This window comes from Apteryx mantelli, chromosome 12 (genome assembly GCF_036417845.1).
Source record: "Apteryx mantelli isolate bAptMan1 chromosome 12, bAptMan1.hap1, whole genome shotgun sequence".
In the NCBI taxonomy this organism is placed as follows: Eukaryota; Metazoa; Chordata; class Aves; order Apterygiformes; family Apterygidae; genus Apteryx; species Apteryx mantelli.
Window position 1 is genome coordinate 20885712 of NC_089989.1, and position 11209 is coordinate 20896920.

The 11209-nt window shown below is 48.5% G+C and overlaps 1 protein-coding gene across 14 annotated transcripts in view; it reads right to left on the minus strand.

The window, feature by feature from the left end:
• The window catches only part of MAGI1 (membrane associated guanylate kinase, WW and PDZ domain containing 1), a 351883-nt gene extending 341624 nt beyond the window's left edge, over nucleotides 1–10259 (minus strand). For all 14 annotated transcript variants that reach the window (XM_067303444.1, XM_067303446.1, XM_067303450.1 and 11 more), the window contains exon 1: nucleotides 9742–10259. In XM_067303444.1, coding sequence (XP_067159545.1) covers nucleotides 9742–10030 — 289 coding nt within the window. In that variant the 5' untranslated portion in view covers nucleotides 10031–10259. The remainder of the gene's footprint in view (nucleotides 1–9741) is intronic.
• Nucleotides 10260–11209: the final 950 nt, after the last annotated feature.

An 11209-nucleotide genomic window follows, 5' to 3' on the forward strand; every position in this document is an offset into this window, starting at 1 on the left:
CTCCAGTAGTGCCACATCCCTCTTGTACTGGGGAGCCCAGAACTGGACGCAGTACTCTAGATGTGGCCTCACCAGGGCTGAGTAGAGGGGGAGAATCACTTCCCTCGACCTGCTGGCAACACTCTTCCTGATGCACCCCAGGAGACCATTGGCCTTCTTGGCCACAAGGGCACATTGCTGCCTCATGCTTAACTTGGTGTCCACCAGCACTCCCAGGTCCTTCTCAGCAGAGCTGCTTTCCAGCAGGTCAACCCCCAACCTGTACTGCTGCATGGGGTTATTCCTCCCCAGGTGCAGGACCCTGCACTTCCCTTTGTTGAATTTCATGAGGTTCCTCTCTGCCCAACTCTCTTGACCAAAAAAAAAAAAAAAAAAACTCCCCAAAAGACAAACAACTTTCTGATTTACCTTAAAAATAACTGAATCTGTGATTCTCAGGGGGCCCCACTGTTAACCCTCTGTAGCCTTTAGATTAACTTATGCACACAGACTGCTGCTATTTCAACTGCAAAACGGTGCAAATTAGCAAGATAATCTATATTAGCCACTTCGTTGTTTAAGGAAAAAATGCATACGAGGGAGAACAGAAAGGCATAATTGTTTGTTTTGCATCAAACTAATCCCTCTTTTGCCTTTAGGAAAGGGAGAGGGATGGGGAGAGAACGATGCCTGGGCAATACCGGAGACGGCCCAAGCCCGGCCCAGAGGGGCGGCCGGTCCCAGCAGCTCCAACACCGGTGCCGTCCAGGGGGGATTCGTCTGGGAGGCGGCAATATCCCAAATCCGCCCAAACCGCAGACTGCCCCTCCGCACGCCGACTGGGCATTAGCTCGCCCAGCACCGCGACGTGCCACGCCGTCTCCCGAGCTTTTTGCTCGCCGCCCTGTGCGAGACGCCTTCCCGTTCACGTGACGGCTGCTGGGCGCCCGTTTTGGACACGGTAGTTCTTCCCGCTACCCCGTGCCCTCCCGCAAACTGCAAGCAAAAACCACGTGCCAGCCTTTCTGGGCTCGCCTCCTCTAAAGGAAAGGCCAAATCTGCTGACTCCAACGCTGCCCTGGTTGGAGTCACTTTACTTCCCACATCCTCCATATTTTTGTGGAGAAGCAGAAGAATTTTGCTCTTCCTCCTCCTGCAGCAGCTTGTAGGACCACAATGTATTTTAGCCACCGCATCCTACCAGAACACTCGACAGCAAAGTAAATTGAATCCGAGATCATACACCAACGCTTCGGCATTTAGGGTGCCCAGAACAAGAAGATGTTTGCCTGGACTGCTGGGGACGGAGGTTTGTAACTGGCTGGGAGCACGGCCTCGCTCGCATCGGGTCCTGCAGAAAGCCCTTGGCTGCCTCTGCGCTTGGAGGGCTCTTTTGCTGCTCCACAGCAGATCCTCTCCTAATTTTCATCACCCATTTACAGGCCAGAGATGGTCTCGGCATCAGTAATAAGAGCCAGCGGAGAACACAGGAATCTTTCCTGAACTCGATGATTTTGGCATCCTTCAGACATTCCCCGCTGCCCGGCCCTCCCTCTCCTTCCTCCAGCCATCCTTCACTTCCACCAGGGCTCTAGGTAATTTTTCTTCTCCAGTCACAAGCCCCGAGAGCTTCCCTGTGCATCCCAGCAGCTTCAATTGCTAATTCTACATGCACCTTTGAAAAAGGAGGAGGACAGACATATTCCCTGCTATTTTTAAGAAAAACCCTTGGCACAGCTGCTCCGAAGCCAGGTTGCTCGCCTTCCCGGTTGAGCTTGTTCGCCGTAACTTCCCTCTCTCTCATGCACACACACATCTAAAATCAAGACCTTACTTTGGACTAATACCCACATAAAGCCGGATCTGCACTCCTGGAATAACAGAAGTTGAACATCAAAGTCTTTGGAAAGCACACAGTATCTGCTCGGCTTTGTTTATGCTGAGGGAGTGGCTGGGTTTTAGGCAGCCTCTTTTTCAAAGGCTTTTTGTTAATAACTAAATGAAAAACCCAGAGTTGAGGTTTTCTTCTAAAAAGCCACTGTGATTAAGGATATGAAGAAAGAAAAAGTCAGTCTCTTCCTAACCTAATTGCACAAGGCACTAACTTTAGGATTCCCAAATTACAGATGTATAAGCCAAGACAATGAGCGCTTTCGTCAAGAATTAGCAAACCACACAAAACCGATTCCTTCCTCAAATGCCTTGCAATTGTAAGTGCATCTGTTCCACTTTGCAAACAAACCCAAAGGTTTTGGGAGGTATTTTTTGTTCCATTACGAAGACAGGACACTTTGCATTATTTTGCATCATGTAACAAGCAATACCGTTTAGTCTAAGAGAGGACACTCAATGGAGTCCAACAAATATTTTTAAGTTATTTTTAAGTTATGATACAAGCCCTCCCAAATATAAAAACAGGAGCTGTTCTTAGTCAAAAGTCAAGTCTGTGAAAATGTAAAATGTCAGTATCTGAAGAAAAATCTATTTTGTTTCCACAAGGTCTACTGGGGCAATTAAAAAAAAAAGAAAAAAAAAAAGAATTTATTCAGGTTTATTTAGGTTCATAATAATATTACTAACACAAAACAGTACAGCATAAATCACGCCAGAGGCAGAGCTGGGGCCTTGCACAGAGAACGATGCCATCATCCCAGCCCATAGCAGCAGAGGAGCTCTGGAAATCATTGCAAATGTCACAGCACGGAGATGGATGGTGTGGCTGACCTTGGAAACCGATGGGTGGATCTCAACAAAAATATCCCGGCTACCCGGAGCCATGCAGCTCCTACAGGGCCAAGGAAGGTTCTGGCCCACCTATTTGGTCTACAAGGAAAAGGGGAAAAGAAAAAAAAAAGGACAATAACATAAAAAACCCTCTCCAAACCTGCCAACATACCAGCCCAGTCTAGAAAGCTGCCAAGATGCTCTGAAAATAGGCAAGCTTTTATAGCTCTCTCTCAGATCAGTAGGAAACAAATCCTGGCTGATAGCCCAGGCTTGTTTCCCCACACCCAAAAACTGCAGAGAACCCCAAACTTCAAGCATCCAATGCCGTAAGGATTTAATATACAGACCTTAAGAGACAGCAAAAGCCTGAAAAACAGAAGAGTTTGAAACGGGTCCATGACGATGCCCACCCTCCCCTCGCTGGAGCAGCCAGATCAGCGACCAGGCGCCAGGGGACGTTTCCGTGCTCCAGCGACCACGGAAACCGGCTGCATCCTCCAGCGGGAGTCACGAGCCTCACCTGTGAAAACCGCGACAGCAGCCAAGCTGTGCAAGACCGAAACATAAAGTGAGAACAAACAAAATAGCAAGTGTCAAAAGAGGCAGAGAAAACGATGATAGCGGTGAAAATTATGTTTCTTCAGTAGATGGGCTTGCACGCTCAGCAGCACTGTCGCTCAGTGCCGAAAAGCTGCTGTCTTCCTTGTCCTGCAACCACTGCCTCTGGTGACGGGGTTACGGGAGCGCAGAAGATCTTGGTATACCATAGGGGGGACACTCCATCCCTGTGTCCTTGGTACAAAAAGGTCACATAATACTCAGTTTCTGGAAGGCTTAACAAAATTTCACAGAGAGCTAGAGCAAAACTCTGCAGAAATATGGACCAGGACGATCCATTTTTTTGCTGCCCCAAGAGTTCATACGCTCAGCTAGAAGGAACTCAGATATACTGGAGGGGTCCGAGTACCCACTCTGTAAATACTGATTGACCACAGTAAGGATCCCTGCATTCAGCTAACTTTTCCCCTCAACTCTTAATATTGCTTCTATAAATTCCCAGCACTTGCTCATACAGAACCAATATTCCATGTTTTTCCATCAAGAAACTTAAGTCACTTAGCTGTAGCCCACAAGGATCAAAAAGTTGTATGCCTTGCTTTTAGAAGTTCCAGTCAAAGTGAGAGAAAGTGTATAAAAACCTTGAAAAGAGTAAAGTGTCCGGACTAAAGTAAGGGAATGTAAATAATTTGGCCTTTTTTTTAAACCATCAATAGAGGTCTTCAGGATTATACCCTTGCCTGCTGCTAATTCAATGTGAAACGCTCCTGAGGCAGCAGCATGTTCTCAGTCTCCAAGTTACCTTCAAACCGAGTGATGCTGAGCTCCAACAAGCGAGGGACATGTTGGCCCAGATGGCCGATCCTACGCGGCCACCACCTGTCTCCAACTAAGAGAGAGGATCTGGGCCCAGATCAGCAATTATACAGACTTGAGCTGTTTGTACCAAGTCTCTTGCAAGAGAAGATGATCACAAAAAGATGCTACTCAAAGATTTTTTAAATGCATAATGTCTCATAAAAAACTTAGCATATCTGTCTTTGGGGAGATGTTTTCCCCATGTATGCGTACAGTGCCAAAGGAGTACAAGTATTCTTGGGCATTGGATAAAGAGATAAAGAAACAGTCAAAAAAGACCCAAGAATGATTGCAGCCTGCACCAGAGAAAGATGAAAAACCCAAATGTAGAAACGTAATGAGCTATTGATGGTTTGGCTGTCAAATTTGCTAAAAGGCATTCTGAAACATCTAACAAGATTCATGGAAGATGAATCTTAAATCTCATATGAGCAGCCCAATAATTCACTAATGCAGAAGTTGAAACAGCCTTAAAAAAATAAACCAAAAACAAGACAAAGGTGGTGTTAACATCTTCTTTTGCAATAATCTTGAACAATTGCTCATAATGAGCCTATAATTGTGATTTAATTGCGCTGTGGTCTGACTAGCCATAACGAGAGAGCCTGGGATCTCCTCACAATGGGGGCAAAGATTAACCTTATTGTGGGGAGCATAATCCACTTTTATCCCATTGAAAGGATTGTATTAATTCCTGATTTTTTTTTTCTAATGAAAGAAAAGATGTGGCACTTAGGCTCTGGGGTGCTAACTCTTCGGAGTCAGCAAAGGAACAGGCAATTGTTTTGCCACAAGTAGGATCACCTAAATCCTGACAAGTACTACACTGCAAATTCAGGCAGAGTAAAGATAAGGTCTTCCTAACACCACTATTTCAATATGCCGACATAAACATCTCATGACTATTAAATGCAATATTACTTTAGAGAAACAAGATTAGCAATATGCAACAATATATTAGAAGTTATCTGAAAAAGAGAATCTGTCGTCTTTTATTTTACGTTTGGGTAGCGACTAGCCCTACATAATGCTCATCCCAGCAGGTTAACGTTGAAAACAGGCCTTAAAAATCTAAAATGCATGAATGTCTCCAAACTTGCGGATGGCAAAATCTTTCATTCCACTTTGGATCCACTTAGGCAAAGTTTAAGAACAGGGGTCAAACAGAAAAACTACCCACAGAATTCACCGCACAAGCGACCGGCATTTAGTTACACACAGAATAAAGGAAAGCGCTTTTTGGAGGTCACGTGAGACACTCCAGGAGTAAACTCCTAGGAATTGCAAGAGCTCTCTGAACGTCTTTGACCTTCGCTAGACCAACGGAGGCAGCTGACTGCACAGCAAAAACGAGTGCCAGCTCTGCTACACCTCGCAGAGGCACGATGGCACCAGCGCTCGCTTTCGGTCTCTTTAATGCCAGGCACCGGCGTAACCTACTTAGCACAAGATGCTCGGTGTTACCCATTAACAAAATGACATGCTGCTTCCCAATGCTTGCAAAACTATTGATCACAGAAAAATTTACCAATGCGTCAACTTTTTTGTGCCTTACAAAAAAAAAAAAAAAGAGAGATTGGAAGTCGGCACTTCTCTCATAAGCCCCCTCAGGGAAGAAAAAGCTCCAGATTCCAGCTCAGGGAAACTTCTTGAAAGAAGCTGCTTTTATTCACATTAACAGATGTAACTGATTCCAACATTTCATGGTAGGCTCGTACAGCAAATGCCAGCATGACATTGACGTGTACAGTCACCGTACCCATATGTTAGAATTCATCCTAGGGCCAAGTTAATGTTTGAAAAGAAACAAATACACCTGATAGGAGATGGCAAACAGTGATCGCTTCTGTTTGGGATCACGCCTGCTCGTATTTGCCTTGTACATGGTTTAAAAACAAAACAAAACAAAAAAAACACAGTCCTCCCTACTGTGGGATCACCCCAGTTCCAAAGGACTACGAACATACCTTCTGCATAAACCAATCCTCACAGTATCAAGGCAACTGACCACTTCGGGCCTGGGATTTTGAGAGCTACTTTCTAGGGAAGCAAAGTGTTGAGCTGAGAACTGAAAAACAATTTAAAAATAAGTGTACGGAAACACCAGCTTTGACAGTTCTCCTTACCAAACACCTGGCTTGGCATGACTTGGCATAGGTCACCTAATCAAAGAGCAAAAAAATAACAGGCAGCAATCTTAAGATCTCTGTGCACATGTGCATCTCGCATTGAGGTGGCAACGAGGCAAACATCTTCTTGCCTGCCTTAAGCAAGGCACCAGCTATTTGTCACAGACACAGCCTTAATTCTTCCCTTGTGAAGAAGAGCACGAGAAACTTTACTTGTGCCAGACTGTTAATCAGGGTGTGTAAGAAGAAACAGTGCACCTGATTTAAAATACCCTGTTCCTATTACTGATTTATCCAAATAAGCAATTTTGAAAAACGTGAAGTAAATTCTAGGAAGCTACAATGTTAACGACACAGCCTAGAAATCATTACGATAAGGCGATGCAAGCTTCTCACAAGATCTGCTACCAGTGCTCCGATACTCCCGTGCATCAGCTTTCTACTCTCCAACTAAGCAATAATAAAACTGCGTTTATTAACTCCACAGGAGTTAATGGCCAAATCCATCACAATTTAGGCACAGATGTGAGATGGAAACACAGTCATAAAAGCACTACATTTTAACTAAAATAATGTTTTTTCACGTTTGACAGTTTGGAAAGAGATTCTTCTTCTCTTTCCCCGGCAAACCAGTCAATTATAACGGTATATTTTCTTCAATTATAATACCAAAAAGGGCACTTATGGGGAAAAGAAAAGGAAAGCTTTGTTAAAGTTCTTTAGTTTTCCTTACTCTTTCTCACAGGACAAGGGAAGGACCAAGAAATCCCATATGAACAGTATTAAATACTGTTATTCCAATTAAGCAAATTCATACAGGTTCCCCATTTTTGTACTGTGTGAGAACCTATTCAAGCTTATGACTCACAAAAGCAAGAAAAAATATTGTATTTGGACCTGTAAGCCTATAAACCCTAGTTTAATGGTAAAGCATGTGCATAACTTATTCAACCTTTGTTTCACATCTTAGTCCCTTGTCTTCTACTAACTGCAAGGTCAGACCAGTTATTTTCTCTGTTCATGCTTGCAGATGACTGACTTATTTATAGTAAATTTCCTGTTTTTCCAGCCTTGTAAATGTCATACAGAGTAGACAAGCCTATAAAACTTATACATTTCCAGGCTAAGATTTCCACAGCACTTCAGCACCAGCTCATTAGGCACTAAGAACTGGGAAGAGGAAGAGAGTCATACAGTTAAAATTGTGTTTACAATCTGATCTTCACACTCCTTCGCTGTCTGCTCTAGTGCCACGCATCTCCTGTTGAATGACAATTGCCATCCCTATAACGAGATTTTTAATCAACATAGAAGTAATGCATTTTAATTAAAACACTCTCCTTTCCTACACATACAATCCTGATGCACGAGGGAGTTCCCTGCTCTGCACAGAACACCACGCAGATGCCAGGCTATCATTAAGAGAGGCATGAGGAATAGCTTTCTAAACCACAAAAATATTTAGTGATTAAAAAAAAACCTATTCTATATTCCATTCTAATAAAGCATTTAAAAAAAAAAAAAGGAAAAATATGATCTCATAGTAGCCAGGGGCTTGGTTCTCACTCCTGGAGGAGGAAGGTCCAAGGTTCAAGTTCCTGCCCTGGCTCCAGGCAGGGCTTTGAACCTTTTTCTCCCAAGTCCCAGGTGAACCCAGCTACTATGAGAAAAAACACAGTTCTCTGACTCATTTTGACCAGATACTCCATTCTGGAGCTGAGATACATTCACCCCTAAATTCTGTCATTTCTGGTATATTCCCATGACGAGTTTCCATTTGGACTAAGTAACGTTTCCAACAAAAAAAAGTTTAATCGCAAATTGCTTGTCTCTTACCCACCTTCCTTCGCCCAGAACACTGATCCCTTTGCAGCATCGGAAGCTGCAGGCTAACACTTCTGCTAAAACAATCAGCGTGTAAAAAACCTGCATAATTTCCTCATACTTTTCTTTATTTTACTCCCTCCCTCCCCTCCAGGGCAAAGGAAATCAGCAGACTCAGTTTCACTCCCTGGTTTCCAGCGAAGCAGAGAAAATGCAGCAGGGAAAAAGAGGCATTTGCTTGAAGAAAACTGTTTTCATTGGAGTCCAACACTGCTTGCTGGAATATTTCTACTGACTCAGGGTTTCAACATTAAGAGTAAGTAGTGTCATTACGATATATAAGACTCGGGGCAATTCTGAGCTGCTGTCATCCCTGGAAGAAGGGAGCGGAGGGCAGAGCAGGATTACACGGCACGAGCACAAGCGCCGGCCGCCCGCCCACTCTCCGCCACGCGGAGCGGGACACGCCGTCGTCGACGGTGGGAGCTGGAACAACGGCCGTGAAACAAGTGCCTCCAGAGCGGCTCGTAAATCAGGCTGGTGGACAAGGCTTCGGAGGACCGGCCTGCCAACCTACCGTAAAAGCCAGGGCCAAGCAACAAAGTTAAAAGATCATTTTAGCTGCTACGTCTGCAGCGACCGGCCAGGTTGAAAACATGAGGTTAGAAACCATCATCTGCCCCAGCAGAACCCCCCAGGTTTGGGATGCGTACGTGCCTGGATAACAATAAACCCTCCCCTGAACACTCTCCCGACAGATCCTAAGAAAACTTCCCCAGCTTCCTGCAGTTACCCGTGACCCTGGGGTGCGCTGCTCCGCCACCCGCACCTACAGGTGTTGCGGCACATTCCTGTTTATCCTGCCCAGTCAAATAACTTTAGCAGCTGTCGCAACACTAACAGTTTCCTGGCACTAAATTCAAGTCCTGCCCTGGAAACTACAAACCTATTAGCCAGGCCTGTTATGCGAACCTGTTAAACGACTGCTGCCTGCGCACCGACGTGAAGTGGGAGTTTAGGGGGTTTTTGTTTGGGGTTTTTTGGGGTTTTTTTTGTTTGTTTTTTAAACCATCACATGGGAAGGCTCTTCCCATCTTTTCCCCGGCCGGCTCTCAGCGCCCCCCGCACAAGCGTCCCGCCGGGGGGGCGGCGCAGCGCCGCTCTCCCATCCCCGCGCAGGCCCCGCGCACCGCACCGCAGCAGCGCGCACCCGCTGCCGGAGCAGCAAACCCCCCCGCCCCGTGCCGGGCATCGCTGCCGGTCCAGCCCGCCCCCCCCCCCCGAGCGAGCCCCGAAACTCCGAAACTCCCAGAGCCGAGGGCGCGCGTTGGGGGAAGTCTCCTGCCGTTGCTCGCTGCAGGCCGGGAAGCTGCAGGCTGATTCGGCACGATAACGTGACCATATGTATATATATGTATATACGCACATATATGTGTGCATATGCATACGCACGCCCTTGCACACCACCGCGGTGTGCACGCTGCCCGACGCGAGCAGCACCCAGGGGTGCTCCCCTTTCGGGGTCGTGCTGATGCTCGCCCCTCGCCTCGGCACCCAAAACTTCCCGGGCGAGCGCAAAGTTGGCCGCGGCGGAGCTCGGGCCGAGCCCAACCGAGTCAGAGCAGCCCCCCGCTGCCCCCCCCGCTGCCCCCCGGCCCCCTCGCACCTTGTCTGACGGCTTTGACGGCGATGGGGTCCTTGCAGCAGCGGATCACTTCCAGCACGTCGTAGCGCGGCAGCCCCGAGACGCGGACCCCCTGCACCTCCAGCAGCAGTTCGCCCTCGCTCAGCGCCGCTTCGCCGCCCCCCGCCGTCACCGCGCCCGCGTAGGGGAACTCGCCGTGCTCCGCGCCGCCGAGCAGGGCGAAGCCCAGCTGCCCGCCGGGCCCGCGGCTCAGCGAGCACTGCCGCACCCGGCTGGCCCAGTGGTTCTTCTTCTGGACGACTCGCGACATGCTGAGCGCGGCCCTCCGCCGGCCCCGGCGCGCGCTAAGCAGGTGCGCAGCGGGGCGCCGACCCGCCGGCGCATAGACCGCGCCGTGCCCCGCCGCCGCCGCCGCCTCAAGCCATCGCCGCCCGCGCCGCTCCGCGCTGCTCCGCTCCGCGCTGCGCTGCTCTGCTCTGCTCCGGCCGCGCGCGGCTCCGCGCCCGCGGAGGGCGCGCGCCCGCCTTCGCCTGCCCCCTAGTCCTTCTTTTTTTTTTTTCCGCGTTAAAAAAAAAAAAACTAACTAACTAAATCCGCCCTCCGCCGGCTCCTCCTCCTCCTCGCTTTTGTTTTGTTTGCTGTTGTTCCCCCCCCCTTCCCCCGCCCGCGCCTCCTCTCCGCGGGCGCTGCGCGGCGCCTTTAAGGCGATACAAAGACTCCGCTTGTTTTGTTACATTTCGCTCTACCCCGTTGCACCGCGCTCGGCGCCGCCGGCGCAGGCGCCTTCCGCACTCTCCTCCCCGGCCCGCCCGCCTCCCCGCCCCCGGCCCGGCCCCGGCCCCGGCCCCGGCCCCGGCCCCGGCCCCGGCACGGCACGGCCCGGCGGGAGCTGCCGGCAAGGGCCGAAGTTCGGGTCGTCTCCCGCTTCCCGGTTTTCAAGGCCCTGCCTGCACTCGCAGACAACTTTTTTTCTTTTTCCCCCCCAAGAAAAGGAGCGGCGCCAAGCGTGCACCTTTGGGCGGACTGTGTTTTTAAAATTTCTGCAGGAATAATTCATTTCTGAGAGCGGGCTCAGAAGCAAACGCGCTTCGCTGAGTGTTCCTGAAAGCCCATTGAGAAGTTCAGCCTCTGTAATCTCACCGAGCGGCTCATGTTTCGGGGGAAGATTGGCAAGGGGGAGGAGGGCGATCCCTTGCTCTCCTGGGAGCATTTCCAGAGCTGGCCAAGTTGCAAACCTCGGAAAATCACTGCTCACCTGCACTTGCTAGGGGGTTGTTAGAGGACGGGACAAAATGAGGCAGAAGTCCTGAGGAAAGCCTTACACAAGTCTATAATTAAAAGCGGTATCAAAGTGCTTGTGCAAGGCTGAATTAAAGCCAACATAGATCCTTAGCTCTCTACTTTTCAATTTCTGAGTGCATGAATTTTAATAATGCCCTTATTTTATTTCCCCCGTATAATTATTTAGAACCTGGACAGACTGATACTG